The 17,351-nt window shown below is 30.1% G+C and overlaps 5 protein-coding genes and 1 non-coding gene across 6 annotated transcripts; 4 read left to right on the forward strand and 2 right to left on the reverse strand.

Moving 5' to 3' along the window:
- Nucleotides 1-278: 278 nt before the first annotated feature.
- On the reverse strand, nucleotides 279-2,841 carry LOC124497998 (uncharacterized). The gene is made up of 3 exons (XM_047061693.2): nucleotides 1,976-2,841; nucleotides 1,737-1,835; nucleotides 279-1,677 (listed from the first exon to the last, which is right to left on the reverse strand). Exons 1-3 carry the CDS (start codon nucleotides 2,540-2,542, stop codon nucleotides 1,075-1,077), a joined length of 1,269 nt encoding a protein of 422 aa, XP_046917649.2. The 5' UTR covers nucleotides 2,543-2,841; the 3' UTR covers nucleotides 279-1,074.
- A 281-nt stretch (nucleotides 2,842-3,122) lies between these two features.
- Nucleotides 3,123-7,361, forward strand: LOC124498080 (uncharacterized). The gene is made up of 4 exons (XM_075733972.1): nucleotides 3,123-4,091; nucleotides 4,165-5,535; nucleotides 5,602-5,833; nucleotides 5,899-7,361. Exons 2-4 carry the CDS (start codon nucleotides 5,176-5,178, stop codon nucleotides 6,987-6,989), a joined length of 1,683 nt encoding a protein of 560 aa, XP_075590087.1. The 5' UTR covers nucleotides 3,123-4,091; nucleotides 4,165-5,175; the 3' UTR covers nucleotides 6,990-7,361.
- A 193-nt stretch (nucleotides 7,362-7,554) lies between these two features.
- On the forward strand, nucleotides 7,555-7,657 carry TRNAE-UUC (transfer RNA glutamic acid (anticodon UUC)). Its single transcript has 2 exons — nucleotides 7,555-7,591; nucleotides 7,623-7,657. It is a non-coding gene; the product is annotated as a tRNA-Glu (tRNA).
- Nucleotides 7,658-7,942: 285 nt separating this feature from the next.
- On the reverse strand, nucleotides 7,943-9,564 carry LOC142597802 (uncharacterized). Its single transcript, XM_075734069.1, has 2 exons — nucleotides 9,400-9,564; nucleotides 7,943-9,333 (listed from the first exon to the last, which is right to left on the reverse strand). The coding sequence occupies exons 1-2, from the start codon at nucleotides 9,482-9,484 to the stop codon at nucleotides 7,943-7,945; spliced, it is 1,476 nt and encodes a 491-aa protein (XP_075590184.1). The 5' UTR covers nucleotides 9,485-9,564.
- A 107-nt stretch (nucleotides 9,565-9,671) lies between these two features.
- On the forward strand, nucleotides 9,672-15,300 carry LOC124497865 (uncharacterized). Its single transcript, XM_075733797.1, has 7 exons — nucleotides 9,672-10,168; nucleotides 10,229-10,736; nucleotides 11,340-13,464; nucleotides 13,538-14,217; nucleotides 14,289-14,421; nucleotides 14,503-14,620; nucleotides 14,691-15,300. Exons 3-7 carry the CDS (start codon nucleotides 11,389-11,391, stop codon nucleotides 14,795-14,797), a joined length of 3,114 nt encoding a protein of 1,037 aa, XP_075589912.1. The 5' UTR covers nucleotides 9,672-10,168; nucleotides 10,229-10,736; nucleotides 11,340-11,388; the 3' UTR covers nucleotides 14,798-15,300.
- LOC124497867 (lysosomal Pro-X carboxypeptidase) lies at nucleotides 15,059-17,278 on the forward strand. Its single transcript, XM_047061546.2, has 2 exons — nucleotides 15,059-15,783; nucleotides 15,849-17,278. The coding sequence occupies exons 1-2, from the start codon at nucleotides 15,640-15,642 to the stop codon at nucleotides 17,172-17,174; spliced, it is 1,470 nt and encodes a 489-aa protein (XP_046917502.2). The 5' UTR covers nucleotides 15,059-15,639; the 3' UTR covers nucleotides 17,175-17,278.
- The last annotated feature ends 73 nt before the right edge of the window (nucleotides 17,279-17,351 follow it).

The raw sequence follows: 17,351 nt of genomic DNA on the forward strand, positions 1-17,351 counted from the left end.
TTTTTATTATTATTATTATTATTATTGAAATATTGATTTTGATAGAGAATTAAAATAATCACATCATCAATAAAATACTTACCTGAATATTTATAGAATTTAGAATCAAACAAAAAAGAAAAAAGAAAAGAAAAGATTCACTTACGAATTTCTTACCCATATAATAATTGATGATCATGTTGATTCATCACGATGACATTTGAAATGAATGAAAATTTCTCTATATGAAACTGAATGAATGAATTGGTTTTAAAAATCAATAAAAATAATCAAAATTCTTTTCTGTATATATATTGTTTTTATTTGATTTGATTGGTCAAAGATGATGATGATTACTCGTAGTAGTAGTAGTAGTAGTAGGTGGCCATTATTTCATTTTGTATGTTTTATCAATTAAAATATAATGAATTTGAAATGGTTGCTGATGTTAATAAGTGCATAAGAATCGATGATAGGTGACAGGTGATAGTGGTGGTGGTGCTGTTGGTGCCTAAATGATAATGATTTTTTGTTGTTGTTGTTGTTGTTGTTTATAAATTTTGATTATTATGAATGTATATTGAATTACTTAGAACGAAAAAAAAAATTATAGATTTGAGAATACAAATGTTAAAAAAAAGTTGAAAAATTTTTCAATGTACAATGTACACAAAAAAAAGACAGATAATGAGATAGAGAGGATTTTAGATCAAATATAGATATTGAATAAAAAAAATGAATGAATTTTCTCCATTATGAATATGAATGAGAATACTGATACAGTAAGATTGTCGTTAATAGAATGAATGAATGAATGATGATGATGATGAATAACTTGACCAGATTTTTTGATCATGATGATTATGATGAATTATTCTACATTAGTCTGAAACAAACAAAGAAAATAAAAAAAAAATTTGAAACGAAAGAAAACGAAAAAAAAATCTTGATGAATGTTTTTTTTCCTTGTTGACAAATTTTAAATTTGAATTTGAATTTTGATCATGATGATGTATGATTAATCTGATGACTATAATAACTAACTAATAATAATAATGAGATTAATTAATTGAAAATTAATAATTAATTGATTGATTAACGACGGCCAGTATTACTACGAATAGGTCCACCGCCACCACCACTATGATGATCCGATGTTGAATGATGTCTATATGATGATGATGATGATGATGTATGGCCATTACTATATGATCTTGTTGATGATGAATGCATGGGTGCTCCCAATGGATGATCATAACGATTATATCGATCAATACCATTTGTTCGGCGTGATGTGAATGATGATGATTGCTGTGGATATGGTGCAGCAATCGATCTATGATGTAATGGTGTACGAAATGTACGATCATTACCACTACGATGATCATTACTATTATTATTATTATTAAATCCACGATGTTCTATTGTTGAACGGCCACCAAATCGCATTTGACCAGATTCTTTTTGGCCACCAAAACCACCACCAAATCGTCTTGGTTTCCAATTCTTTTCTGTACGGCCTAATTCACGATCAACTAATATACGACGACCATCCAACAATGTATTATGTCCTTCAGCATATGCACGATCAGCATCTTTTGCACGACGAAATTCAATGAATGCATAACGACGTGAATCACCGGTCAATACATCACGAATCAAAAACAATGATCGAATATCACCAAATCGTTCGAAATGCTGCATATAAATGACAAAAAAATCAAACAAATGAAACAAATTAGACATCATCAACTTACCATTCGTATTGTATTCTCATCAGTAGTACCATTCAAACGACCAATAAATAACGTTTTTTCCGGATCACTACGATGATCTTTGGCTGGCCGTAAATCTGACTATATAATTTTTTTTTGATGAATGAATAGAATATGAATGGAATCATTAGATTAAAATTGATTGAAATTTTTTTTTTGAAAAATGAGAGTATCATGTTAAAATTAATAAATTCTAATAATAAAAAAAAATCAATTCTAACATTCATGGCACGAACAAGTGCACGATCATGGGGACGATTATCATGATTATCATAATGTCGATGGCTAGATGGAAATGGTGGTGATGTTGATCGTTGTCGTTGTTTTGAAGGATAGCCAACCTTGATTGGATCATAACTTGATGATCGTGCACGTCTTGATGATGATGATGATAATGGTGGTACTTTTGATGATGATAATGATGGTGGTGGAGAACGAGGTGATCTTGGTGATGGTGATCGATGTCTTTGTTGTTGTTGTTGTTGATGATGATGATGATGATGGTGATGATGATGATGCGGATGACCATGACTAAGACTACCACCACCAATTCGATCATCATTTGGTGATGATAAATGATGATTACGTCGATGATGATTACCACCACCACTACCACCATTTGATGTTGAACGATTCCATTCCGGTGATGATGATGGTGATGATGAAATACCACCGGATCTTTGCGGTAATAATGATGATGATGGTGGTGGTGGTGGTGCATGTGATGATAAATCATCACCATGATCACTACTACTGTGGCGACGTTTACGTTCACCACGATAGCTCATAGTTATTGATTGATTGATTGATTGATTTTATATTCTGATATTCTGATGATGAAAAAAAAAAAAATTTTTTTGGATAAATAACAAATTTTAATTTATAGCAATCAATGATCAATCATCAGAATTACAATTCCATCTGAATGAAATGATAATAATAACCAACAATTGAGAAAATGAATCGAAAAAAAAACAAAAAAAAAATCGAATCGAATCGAATGAATCACGAAAACAATGGAAAAATTTAATGCATGCGAAACGAAATGAAAAAGAGCATCAAGCAAAAAAAAAACCGCATCGTAGTAGTAGCATTGATAATTGTGGCCAAACAAAAAGAAAAGAGATAGGGAAAGAGCGAGAGGGTGCATCAATTTTGCCGAGTCAAATTATGAAAAAAAAAAATTCATTTGGAACCATTCAGGTGGAAATAGGTAGGTTTTTTTTTATTCTCACATCATCATAGCTAATTGGGTTGAAATGGAAACAAACAAAACAAACGAAAAAAAAGTTTGAAAATTTTGTTCGATTGGCGCTCAAAATGTTATGCCGTAGTATATGAACGGTTAAACGATTTTTCTAAACGAACTTTTTTTCACAATTCTTAAATTTTTTTTTTTTTTGGTTTTTTCAATAAAAAAAAATATTTTCTTGATCATCAACAATTTATGGATCAAATTGTTGTCAATAATTCAAATGGTTCTTCTCAGGACCAAATTACTAAATGCAAAAAACATTATTTTTGTGATTCGTGTAATCAATCATTCCATTCAGCGTGGAATCTTAAAAGACATAATCAACGAAAGCATCAAGAAAATAATCAACCACCATTGCATAAAGAAAATATAGAGACATCAAAAAGGTTTGAATGTTGTTTATGTGGTGAAAAATATGCCGGTTCTTTATCCACACATTTAAAATCATCACATGGAATCGATATTCAGACAAAAAATTTGAAATTTGAAAATTTTCAAATGTTCAAATCATTTTTGGAGAAAACTGAAGAAGAAACTTACTCCAATTATTCGACAAGAAGAATTGTACGTGATTCCAATCATCAAGTTACATATGCCAATTATATTTGCTCACGTCGTGGATCAATGCCGGCTAATAGATTGGAACGAAAAAGAGCATCGAAATCTAACAAAACAATTAAAATTGGCAATATATGTCCATCACAGATTAGTTTAACTAGAAACAAAAATGGCACATACACTGCCAAATGGACAACAACCCATGTTGGTCATGAATTAGATGTGAAATTTTGTCGATTGCCAAAAAAACATAAAGAATTGATTGAACATTATCTCAAGATTGGATTACCATCATCGGTTATAAAGAAAAAAATGAGCAATCTTTTGGGTAATTTTTCTGATGAAATAGCTATGGAGCGAATGGTCACTGCCCAGGATATAAAAAATATCAAAAAACAATTAAATATGATGAATGATCATATTGTTGAAAAACATACAGAATCTTGTGAAATGATAACCGAATTCGAGGATGAAACAAATCCAATTGGATATCTTGGATCCAACAATGTCCATATCAAATGAAGGTAAATAATAATTTTGATATCATTTATCTTCATATATTTCTTATTTCATACTTTTTATTTATGATCAATTCAGATGATACAATGAAATTGGCAAATATAGAAAACGTACATAATGGTAATGAATCTAGCAAACAATCGTCAGATTTTGCAACCACAGAGAATGTTTCGCAAAAAAATTTTGGCTCTTTGGAAAATATTTATTAAAGAAGCAGAAAGAATTAAAAATACGATGAAAAAAATTAATGACATGTTTGCTCAACCACAACATGATGAAGATCATTATAATGAATTGGTAGCAACTATTTCGACTATTTTTCCACATTTATTTGAATTGAATAATAATTTAATGGATCAAATTGAAATGAATGAATGACAGTAACATTTGAAATTTTAATCTCAATATATAACATCCATATATCCAATATCCATAATATAATAAATCGAAAATTTACGAGAAAAATTGTCAAAATATCGTGTGTGTGTGTGTGTGTGTATGTTTGTCGCTTGATCAATCAAATCAAATCAAAAATTAATCAATTGCCGAACATCATATCACATCGATATCGTTAATAATTATTCACAACAACAACAACAACGACGACGACAACAAAAAGAAAGTCGATCCTTCACACACACACACACACACACACACACACACTATCATCATCGACTTGTGTGTGTGTGTGCGTATCAACAATTCATCGACTGATTCATCATTACATTCATATCATATATCATGGATCCGCATCATATCTTTTATCCACTGATTATGATTTTGTGATGATTTAAAAAATGTGAGCAACAATGAACAGAAAAAAAAATTACACATGAAGAAAGAAAATTTCTTTTTTTTTATTGGCAACAAAATCTTCGTCTGTGGTATAATCTATTGATATGTGCGTGATTGTGGATGTTAAAGTAAACTAAATAAGAAAAAAAAAACAGAAAAAATTCCGATGTAAAAAAACCGTTAGACGAGCGCTTTCATCATCATCATCATTATTATTGAGGTTGTGATCCACTTTATTCGATTCGAATTCAAGAATTTAATAAATTCAAAAAAAAAAAAAAAATAAATCCTGTGATGGAGATTCCACCACCGATAACAAACATTACTGTTGTTGATGATGATGAACAGAATTATTTCAATGATGATGACGATAATATACTTTCACAACAACATGATGTAAAAAATTCCAAGAATATCATTGAACCATCAGCAGTGACAACAACAACAACAGCTCAACTAAATGATAATAATAATGATTCAAGACGATCACCACCACGATTATATCTTTTATATGGAATAATCATATTACAAACGGTCATATTTCTTTCTGAAATGATTATCGATCAAATGGTACATTCAATGTTAATATTGGCCGATGCTTATCATCATCTATTCAATTCGTTCAATGCAATATTATTGGTTGTTTGCTACAAGGTATTTGTATTTCGAATTTTTTTTTTCGTTATTCTGATCATTTTTTTGTTTTCATTTGTTTCTTAGATTTCCAATCAAATTACAGTCAAGAATACATTTGGCTGGGTACGAACCGAATTACTTGGAATGTTAACAACAATCACATTCATTGTGGCATTGATATTTTCATTACTCATTGAAGGTGCATTACAATTGTTGCATTTACATGAAATTTCTGGTCCAACAAATCCAAAAATTTTGTTCATTTTTGGTATTTGGAGTTTAATCGTAAACATATTATATGTATTGACAATTAATGGTATGTGGATGATGGATTTTTTTCTTGTCTCTAAATAATCAATTAATCATCACAAAATCAAACAGGCGTCATGACCGATAAGAAATATAAACAGACTACACAAAAAGAACGTTCATTTTCAACGGCCAAATGTCAACTTCGTCGTTTATCATCATCATCGTCTTCATCGAAAAATCGAACGGAACTGATAGCTAAAAGTAAAAGTAAAAGTAAAAATATTCGAAAAAAAATTAGTAAAACATCTATGATGACAACAACGACGACATCATCATTTCCACGTAATAAAATTGAACCAGATGAAGATCTGGATCTAATCACAACTGATGGCAATAATGATCGTACAGCTACAATGGATCCTACATCATGGATGGATGAAGCATATCGTGTGGAATTTTCTCCATCATCACCAGCGCCACCGAAATCATCATCATCGGAAACCAAATCAAATTGTTTCTGTCAATCATTCGTTCAGGGAATCTTGAGTCCTTGTTTTGTTATATTTTGTAGCTTTCTAATCACATTGGCACAACATGGTAATACACAAGGATATTGGGAATTGACAACCGTTGAAATGATCGATCCATTGATTGGTATTATAACGGCAATCAGTTTATGTATAACATTCTATCCACAATTGAAGAATACGTTTCTAATATTGATGCAAACCATACCGGAAGGTGTAAATATTGTCCAATTGAAACGTGAAATATTGGATCGTTTTCAGGTGATTGATAATATTCACGAATTTCATATATGGCTTTTGAATGGATCGGATATTGTTGTTACATGTCATATTGTATTACCACCACAGAATACAGCCGAATATAGCCGTTTATTTGATGAGATAAAACAATTTCTTCAATTTAAATATGGTATCCGTTATATAACCATACAGCCAGAATTTACGACAAAAAATGATGATCATGATAATCATCATTATCATAATTATCAAATTGAACGTGAACAACGTAGACATTCAAGTAAACATTGTAATAATCAATGTCTTGTTAAATGTCCATGTGATCGTAATGGTGATTGTGAACAATGTTTAATCAAAAGTTGTTGTAATATCGATACAACAATCGATAGTGTTGTTGTAATCGATCATCATCATCATCATCATCAAAATCGTCGTCAAACATCGGAAAAACATTAGTATACTATAATTATAATTATATTATAATGACGATGATGATGATAATAATTATGACATTGATGAATAATTATATGATGACCATATGATTCACATAAAATATAAATGAATGAATGACATCCATAAATAGATTGATTTGGTTATCCCATCATCATCGTCATCATCATCATCACACACATGCACACATCTTTGAATGTTATTGATCCTTCTGTCTCTTTTGACAATTTTTTTTTCTTTAAATATGATGCTGTAGTGCCCAATTTTTTTTTATTGCTCATTGATTTATCGCATCTTATTCACATCCCCCACACCCACATCAACATACTTGCTACAATCACCAATCAAAATACAAAATACATTAAAATATTTTGTTTTATTTTATATTTTTATTATAAATATTTGGTAATTTTAAGTAAAATCAAATGGCATTAAAATAGTGTCCACCAAAATTAATCTTCAAAAAAAAAAATCCAACTGATTTGATTACAAGTCTTGATTTGTCTTTGAATATTCTTGCAATTGAAATTTATTGAAAACTGCGAGCATCGGCATTTTTCAAGTATCGATTTCCGATGTGGTCTAATGGTTAGGATTTCTGGCTTTCAACCGGAAGCAATAGTAAAATAAAAAAAAGTACCCAGGCGGTCCGGGTTCGATTCCCGGCATCGGAGTTTGTTTTTTTTATCTTTTTGAGATTATTAAGAAATGTTTTTTTTTAAATTTGATGTTTATGTTTTGTTTTTTCCTTATTCAACAATGCAATACAATATTTTATATCAATAATAACAGCCAAAAAAAAAACAACAACAACAAAAATTTGAATTTAATTCACATTTTTTTTCTAAATATTAAAATTAATATATATAACAAAACATTATATACAAGCATAAAATTCGAATAAAAAAAAACTTCAGAATCCATATATAAAATAAAAAAAAAACAAACAAACAAAAATATCATTCTTCGGTTGAAAAATATTCTTCATCATCATCATTATTATTATCTTTTAATGTTGTTGATCGTTTTTCATTACTGGTCATTCTCATCATCAATGATGGCGGCAAAATTGTTGATGATGATGGTGGTAAGCGATTATTAGGATTTAAACCATGAAGATTATCAATATGATTATTATGAAAATTAATATGTTGATGTACAATGGTCGTATGTTGTATTGGTTGTGGTTGTTGTTGTTGTTGTTGTGATTGTTGTAGACGTAATCGATGATCATCATTATTATTATTATTATCATTGCCATTCAATATTGTATGATGATGTTGATGGCGATGATTATTATTAAAAATAATATTCAATAGTAAATAAAAAAATTGCATAATCATCGGAGACAACATATAAAGAATGAAAAAAGAAATGAATAATAATATAAAATTTTTCATAATAATCATTGGATTCCATGAATCAACAATATTCTGTTCGAATATTCGTTGCAATTGTGGTTGTAATTTTTCAATAAATTCCATAATTATATATGAAAATATGGCTGTAAAATATTGTGCCGATAATTCAATAAGATCTGGATTATATTCACCATATGATAATGATCGTTCATGTTCAATCTGTTTTTCCAGATAATATTTCCATAATGCACCGGTAATCACTAGATCAATAATGATGAGATTGATACAATTTCGTATGTTTACATTGAAATAATAGATAAATAATATGATCTGTATAAGTAATGCTACTACTGGTGTAATATAATAGATTAGATTACGTCTATTGAATCGTTGTAATGATAATGACCAGATGGGCAGTGAGAATGACCATTTGTTTTGAAATGATTTTTTCGGTTCAATCACCATACGACGAACAAGATTTGTGACGCGAACATCAATCTGTTGGATTTGGCTACAAAATGTTTGTTTGTTGTTGTCATGTTTTTCTTTGGTTGTGGTCGTAGTATTAGCAATAGTGGAATTATCGGATTCTTCATATTCGAAAATTTCTTGATGAATCGTTTCCAATTGTCGAATATAATTGTTGAATTCATTTAATTCTTTTAATTTAAACGTCAATTTAACAATTAAATCGTCTGGATTTTTTTCAATAACTCTCCAAAATCGTTGATCGATTTGTTTACCAATTTTTCTATATAATAATAACATTCGTTTTAAACATTCCGAATGTTTATGATTAAAATTTTTCGGTCCATCATTGTTAGATGATGAATATTGATGATGATGATGATCATCGTCATTAGCAACATAATCATCATTCGTATTGGAATCTTCATAAAATTTATCATCCCACCATGGTGAATCATTGTCATGATTATCTTCATAAAATTCATCCGCCAATGATGATGATTGCTTCGAGGTTTCATATGCTAATCATAATAATAGAAAATGAAAATTAATTTCAACAACAAAAAAAAATAACAATCAACATTTACCATTGGTAGATATTACGGTGCCATTGAAAAGAATAATGGTAGACATGAAAAATGTCCACCACGAAATATTAATTATCATGGTCATTCGATAATATTTAAAACACCAATAATGATGACAATGACGATGATTATGATGATGATTACATCAGATGTTTTTATTGAATTTTTTTTAAATGAAAATTCAACAAAAACATCTGAAAAAAAATTTTCTATTCGGTAGATGCCGTTCATCGATGATAGGACAAAACAAATTTTTTTTTTATATGGTCAAAAAAACTTGTTGCGCTTGATGAATGTGAATTCATATGTTTCAATCGGCGGATTGCATGCCGATCAAACAAACAAATGCCAAACAATAAACAACAATTATATATGATGAATGAATGGATGATGATGATGATGATGATGATATTGCAACAATCCGGATTTTTCGTTTTTCTTTCCAAATCAATTCAACGTCTAAACAAACAACAATGAAACATACATTGCATCAACAAGTGTGTGTGTGTGTTTGTGTTCGCGAACATTGTTGTTCAGTTGAGTTGTTCGAGTTATCCGAATTTATTGTTTTCGTTCAATTTTTGTTTTCCTCTTTTTAATGGTGATCAATGAATGAATGATGTATTATAATTGTGTTGAATCATTGTAAATGGATTCTGCGACATTCTTCGTGTGTTGTTTACCGTTTTTATTGTTGTTGTTGTTGTTGTTTTTCGAATTGAATTTAAACATCGAAAGGTTGCATGTATAGAAGAAGGTGTGCATCAAGGTTTGATGATTTTTTTTTGTTTTTCAATTAAAGAATTTTTTTTTATTTTCTTTTTTTTAGATAACACACGATATTGTGCTCCTTATCCATTTTTTTTCACTTTTCGGTCATCAGAAACTGATCGTTTGAATAATTTGAAAATTTATTTTCCAATCCGTTTGTTTGTTTATTTTTTCTGTCAACAATCTTAATTTCTTATCATCATCATCATCAACGTTACCGAATGATTATTGATTATCAATACTTACATTCCTCGTTTCGTTTCGTTTTTTTTTACTGTATTCGAATCGAGTACATTAAGATATTTCTTTCATTTTTTTTTTCGTTCTGATTATATCATCATCATCATCGAAATATACACACACGTACTACCCCGTCGTATAATATCAACAGTGAACAGTGAAAAAAAAACCTTCAAATAAAATAAACTTCGAATGAAACAAGAAACTTGTTGAGAAAAAAAAAGAAAAAGAAAAGAAAAACGGATCATCGAATCATATATTACCATAGACCGAAAGAAAAACTTAATGAATCTATATAATGTTGATAAATGTAAAAGATGAACGAAGTAAGAAAATGATGATGATATGATGATATAGGCCTCGACATAATAAACAACGAATAAATTGATAAAATAAATGGGAAGGGGGGCTTGATTCAATCGATCAAATAAAAATATCGATGATGATGGATTTTAAAGCAAATGAAATGAAATGAATGAATGATGTGCTTGAAGGTTGTTCATTAAACATATATATAAATGATAAAATCGATAATCAATCTGGGAGAAAAAAAAATTTGATCGCTCATCATTACAATCAACAGAACAAAATAATCGATACTTGAAACGATTATTTTTTGTTTTATTTTTTATTTTCGTTCACCATCATTCATCATTATCATTATTATTTTACACATTTACATCCGTAGATTTCTTCTTTTTTTTTTTGATTTACATTGGTATTCATTTTTATCACTCCAAGTACAAGTGTGATTGATAAAAATTTTTTTTTTGATGCTTGAAAACGAAAATGGTGAAAACAAATTCAAGCTTGATTCGATTGTTGAAATGAATTTTTGCATTTTGCCGTTATTTTTTTTTGTTTCTCTCATTATTTCAATAGTGAATGTTGATTGAGGTTGAAATTCAATTTTTTTTTTTTTGGTTAAGAAAAAATAGAATTCGATAACATACCAATTATTGATTAATCAAATGTGTAATGTTTCGTAAAAAAAACATTTCAATGATGGTGAAAATTCCACCCGAAATTTCAACATGTGATTCCACAACTTCATCATCATCGCCAATACAACCACCACCACCACCACCACTAGCATCATCATCATCATCAACATCAACAACAACAGCAACCACAATAAATTCTTCATCATTATCGAATGGACAATCATCAGATCAGAATCATCATCATGGTGATGATCAACAACAAAATTTTATATTAGATGGTGATAGCCAAACACAAATGAAACAAACAATTTTGAAACATAATCGTTTTACCATTATTAAAAAACAAGATTCATTTGAAGAATCGAACGATAGTAGTGCCGGTAGTGGTTTAAATATTGCAATCACCGATGATGATGGTGATATCGATAGTATCGATTGTCAACAATTAACATTTATTTCGAATAAAACATTTCCTTTGGATCGTCATTGTCATATGATTGTACCGCCAACACCTACCATTACGATACCACCATCATCATGTGATGTTCCAATAATGTCAAATAGTATGCTAACATCATTGTTTATGGTCAATAATGATGATAATATTAATATTACCAATGGTGGTGGTCATGCGATCAATATTACAACAAATGATTCGTTAAAAACATCATCAATCACCTCTCTACCACCGCCACCACCATCGCCAAAAACACCGCCATTATATGTTGATGATACCGATGATAATATTGATAATCATCATTCATTGATTGTTGTTGATAATAATCCTCGTTCATCATTTCAATCAATACCATTAGATAGAATTGGTCGCCACCATGTCAATGGTGATGTTGATCACGGTGATGATATTTGTCGTGTTGTATCCGAAATAAATGTAAATCGTCATCATAATATTGACGATCCAGTATTTTCGGATCATATTCCACCACCACCTTATCGTTTTGATACATCACAGTCGACATCGAATCTGGATAATCTTTTAATCGAAACGAATCAAATGATCAATTTTGATTATATAGATTCAACAGTTTCATTAGATTCGCAGATTTCCAATTGTCAACATATACAGCCGAAGCAACAACAACAACAACAACAAACATCATCAGCATCGACAACAATGACGGCAACAATGTTTTCATATGATAATCGATCATCAACAAATTCTGCATCATTAAATCGACAACATTCACACTCGACAACTGATCTAATAAACATACAACAACAACAACAACAACAATCACCACCACCACAATTTGAACAATTATTCAATCAACCAGGTTATTCAATACAGAATAATCATGATTCATCAATGGCCGATAATTTAATAATGCCTAAATCGATAATTATGTCAACAATGCCATCACCATATGATCGTTTAATACATTTTCGACAACGACATCAACATTTAATGACCCCATCACCTACATCGTCATTAGTACGACGACGACGATCATTACCTCCACAGCCATCGGCTGAATTTATTCATAGCCATAAAAATCAACAACAGCTGCATCCACAATCATTATTACAAACGGATGGTCAACAACAATCGAATCCATCCAGCTATGGTGTTGGTGGTACAACACCAACATCATCATCATCACCGTTACCACCTTCATTGATAGCATCAAAAGAAAGACGTATCGGTCATAGACGTGTAAATGAAGATGGACAAGTTACGTATAAAAAAATCAAATCCACACAATTAATGTATTCAATACAATTGGGTATTGGATATTCTGTTGGATCAATGGCATCAAAACCTGAACGTGATCTATTGATGCGTGATTTTATGCAAATAGAAACCGTACATTTTCCTAAATCTGGTTCACATATTACACCGGCACATCATTATACAGATTTTACATTCAGTACATATACACCGTTTGCATTTCGTTATTTTCGTGATCTATTTCGTATACAGCCAGATGATTTTATGTTATCCATAACGAATGAATCATTACAAGAATTATCTAATCCAGGAGCATCTGGTTCAATGTTTTTTCGTACACGTGATGATCAATTTATTATAAAAACGGTAGAAAAAACGGAAGCAAAATTTTTATTAAAATTATTACCTGGATATTATATGGTGAGTTTTAGGTATAATATTATCGGTTGTATTGTAAATTTTCATTTCTTTTTTTCTTTTTTTTTTCGTTTAGAATCTAAGTCAAAATCCACATACATTATTACCGAAATTTTTTGGCCTCTATTGTTATGAATGTATTGGAAAGAATATTCGAATACTTGTCATGAATAATATATTACCATCCAATATAACGATACATCAGAAATATGATCTAAAAGGTTCAACATATAAAAGAAAAGCAAATGGTGAAGAACTGAAAAAAACATCACCAACATATAAAGATTTAGATTTTATTGAATATTATTATAATGATGAAAACAAAGCATTGATAACGCATTTTTCTAAAATGGCTGATCTACAGATTAATATTAGTACAACCGGTAGTGGTGGTGGTGGTGGTGGTGGTGTAATTGGTGGCGGTGTTGGTGGTGGTGGTACTAGTGGAACTGGCACTGGTATAGCAACTTCGAATATTATAAGTGGTGGTATTGGTACTGGTGGTGGAGCTGGTGGTGGTGGTGGTGATGATGTAGCACGATCATTTCCAACAAAAGGTGGCCTATTACTTGAAGCACCTGTTTATGATGAATTAATTGAAACATTACAACGTGATTGTCGTGTATTACAATCATTTGAAATTATGGATTTTTCATTATTGATCGGTATACATAATTATGATCAAACATTGAAAGATTATCAGAATCAAGGTATTGTCGTTAGATTGTTTGATTATGATAATGATGATGAATTACCGTAAGTATTTTTTTCTGGTTTTGTATTCGTTGTTGAGCCTGAATTAATTATTGAATTTATTTATTGATTAGTGCTGGTGCAATTCGTGCAATGAATCGTAAAGGTGAACGTCTATTATTATTTATGGGCATCATTGATATATTACAAAGTTATCGTCTTGTTAAAAAAGTTGAACATGCATGGAAATCAATTTTATATGATGGTGTAAGTTTGTTTGTTTGTGTGTGGGTGTGTATCGATTTGTATTGTTTTTTAATATTTTTTTCCTCTTCCTCCTTTTTTCAGAGAACAATTTCAGTTACAAAACCAGATTTTTATGCAAAAAGATTTCTGGATTTTATGTGTAAAAAAGTTTTTGGCCGTCTGCCATCAACATTGGATACAACACCATCATCATCAACAAGTTTGTGCTGTTGTTTTGTGTCGAATCAAATCAAATTAAAATCTAATGTTTTTTTTCTGTTTCTATTTAGGACCAAATTATTATAATTATAAACGTCAAAATAGTGCAACGATGATGAATCAACAAAGAACGCCTGGATTCCGTTCTGGTGGCCATGTATTCGGTTATAGCCGATGATATTAATATGTAATATATATAAATTAATGATGGGAAACTTTTTTTTTGGCATATATTCATCAATCGATTTCGATTTCCAGTATTTAAAAATTCCAAAATAATGCATCTACCACCACCATCACCATCATCAGCAGCATTTATTCACCTATACACTTTTTCTCCTGTACAATCATCGAATTAATGGATGTTTTTCTACTATTCGATGAAAAACAATAACAATGACTTTGCCTGTGATAAATGATTCTACTCAATCAATCAATCATTCAATCAAACAAACTTCAGAAATCAAAAAAAAAAAATTGAAATTCAGAATCAATTTTTTTTTTTGGTTTTGGTTTTGGTTTCTCAATTATCATAATATCTCATCATTTTATAATTTAATAATTTATATATCAAAAGAAAAGAAAAAAAAATTTGGCGCCATACACCAGATTCAGAATTTGTTTGTCTGACTGTCATTATCATTTTTTTTATGAATAAAAATTGAATTTTCTTTTCTTTTCTTTTCTTTTCTCGGTTGTCTGTCTGTCTGTCTTTTTTTTGCTGTCAATCGTTCGATATTCTTAATTATTTTATTATCATTGAACATCCTTGATTATGACAATATTTATCACTTGCTATTCAAATCAATCAATCAATTAAACAACTTGAACTACACATATCTTGATGATTAGATATCAACATTAACATTTGGATTGGATTTGATTGTTAATTTTTTTTTAATTGTTATATATTGGTGATCAATAACAACAAAAAAAAAAGAAGATCGTACATCAAATAAAAATACGTCGTGTTGGCATATATTTTTTTTTGTTTGTTTATCATTTGAATCAACAATCACGATGAAATTTTCACCATTTTTTCTGCTGGTGATCGCAATAGTTTTGTCACAATCATTATTCATAATCGATGCATTTAAAATTCCAAATCGTTTGAATTCAATATCGAAATCTAGAGATTTTAAAGTGAAATATTTCCATCAAAAGGTAAGTGAAATTCATTGATAAAATTCTTTTTTTTTCATGATAATCATTTCACTCTCATTTTTCAGGTAGATCATTTTAGCTATTCAAATAATGATACATTCGAACAACGTTATTTGATATCGACCGAACATTGGCAACCAGATGGTCCTATTTGGTTTTATGCCGGTAATGAAGGTGATATTTTTACCTTTGCCAATAATACCGGTTTCATGTGGGATAATGCACAAGATTTTCATGCAATGATCATATTTATGGAACATCGTTATTATGGTACATCGATGCCATATGGAAAAAAATCATTACAAAATCTTTCATTTTCCGGTTATTTGACCGTCGAACAAGCATTGGCTGATTATGCGGATTTTATTGCCGATATTAAAAGAACAATTGTTGGTGCTAAAAAAAGTCCAGTCATTGTAATTGGTGGTAGTTATGGTGGTATGCTTGCATCATGGTTTCGTATTAAATATCCACATCTTTGTGTTGGTGCATTAGCTGCATCGGCACCAGTGTTACAATTTCCCGGTATCTATAATTGTAATGGTTATAGTCATATTGTTACAGAAGATTTTAAAAATTATTCACCAAAATGTTCACAATCTATACGACAATCATGGAATGCAATACGTCGTATAGCAAAAACTGATGATGGACTAAAATTTTTATCCAATCAATTTGAATTATGTGAACAATTAACTACACAACAATTACAATCATTTATTGATTGGATAACAGATATATGGCAAACATTACCAATGATTGATTATCCAAATCCATCTGATTTTTTGGCCAAATTACCAGCATATCCTATTAAAATGGTTTGTCAATATCTAACCGAACCGGATGCTGATGATCGACAATTGATAATGAATATAGCAAAAGGTGTATCTGTTTATACTAATTATAGTGGCAATACTGAATGTAATCAGATTAGTGAAAATAATGATCGTTTAGGTATTAGTGCATGGAGTTTTCAAGCATGTACCGAAATGGTTTTACCATTATGTACAAATGGTGTAAATGATATGTTCGAACCAGAACCATGGATATTTAATGATTTTTCGGATGATTGTCGAGAAAGATATGCAGTCGGTTCAGAACGATATAAAGCATTAATAATGTTTGGTGGTAAACATATTGGCCATACAGCAACGAATATTATATTCAGCAATGGTCTTCGTGATCCATGGAGTGCTGGCGGTATATTGGAAACACTTTCGGATACATTGATTGCAATTAAAATACCCGGTGCTTGTCATCATGAAGATCTTCGTTCACAAGGACCAAATGATCCGAAAGTTTTGCTGAAAGCAAGAGAACAAGAATTGGAAATTATTCGTGGATGGCTACAAACATATTATAATGATAATCAAATTGAATTTAAATTTTAAAAATCAATGGATTTTTTTTTATTTTGATTTCATTGACAAATGTTTTTTAAATTATTGACCAGAAAAATTATAATAAATTCCAAATTGTTGGTAGCATGACTAAATTAATTTCAAAAGTTTTAGGAATCGGCAACAACTAATGTAATGTAGATGCGGTAATTATTTATCCGTTGGTTT

Source organism: Dermatophagoides farinae, chromosome 9 (genome assembly GCF_024713945.1).
Source record: "Dermatophagoides farinae isolate YC_2012a chromosome 9, ASM2471394v1, whole genome shotgun sequence".
NCBI lineage: Eukaryota > Metazoa > Arthropoda > Arachnida > Sarcoptiformes > Pyroglyphidae > Dermatophagoides > Dermatophagoides farinae.

Excerpts from the sequence above, each read along its gene's own strand:
- LOC124497998 (XM_047061693.2), bottom strand. The coding sequence starts at position 2,542 with ATGAGCTATCGTGGTGAACGTAAACGTCGCCACAGTAGTAGTGATCAT. Across the intron at positions 1,836-1,975 it reads CACTTGTTCGTGCCATGAAT|TCAGATTTACGGCCAGCCAA; the intron begins GTTAGAATTGAT and ends AAAATTATATAG. Across the intron at positions 1,678-1,736 it reads ATGAGAATACAATACGAATG|CATTTCGAACGATTTGGTGA; the intron begins GTAAGTTGATGA and ends ATTTATATGCAG.
- LOC124498080 (XM_075733972.1), top strand. The coding sequence starts at position 5,176 with ATGGAGATTCCACCACCGATAACAAACATTACTGTTGTTGATGATGAT. Across the intron at positions 5,536-5,601 it reads TATTGGTTGTTTGCTACAAG|ATTTCCAATCAAATTACAGT; the intron begins GTATTTGTATTT and ends TTTGTTTCTTAG. Across the intron at positions 5,834-5,898 it reads ATATGTATTGACAATTAATG|GCGTCATGACCGATAAGAAA; the intron begins GTATGTGGATGA and ends AAAATCAAACAG.
- LOC142597802 (XM_075734069.1), bottom strand. The coding sequence starts at position 9,484 with ATGACCATGATAATTAATATTTCGTGGTGGACATTTTTCATGTCTACC. Across the intron at positions 9,334-9,399 it reads CACCGTAATATCTACCAATG|CATATGAAACCTCGAAGCAA; the intron begins GTAAATGTTGAT and ends TATTATGATTAG.
- LOC124497865 (XM_075733797.1), top strand. The coding sequence starts at position 11,389 with ATGTTTCGTAAAAAAAACATTTCAATGATGGTGAAAATTCCACCCGAA. Across the intron at positions 13,465-13,537 it reads TATTACCTGGATATTATATG|AATCTAAGTCAAAATCCACA; the intron begins GTGAGTTTTAGG and ends TTTTTCGTTTAG. Across the intron at positions 14,422-14,502 it reads AATCAATTTTATATGATGGT|AGAACAATTTCAGTTACAAA; the intron begins GTAAGTTTGTTT and ends TCCTTTTTTCAG.
- LOC124497867 (XM_047061546.2), top strand. The coding sequence starts at position 15,640 with ATGAAATTTTCACCATTTTTTCTGCTGGTGATCGCAATAGTTTTGTCA. Across the intron at positions 15,784-15,848 it reads TGAAATATTTCCATCAAAAG|GTAGATCATTTTAGCTATTC; the intron begins GTAAGTGAAATT and ends CTCATTTTTCAG.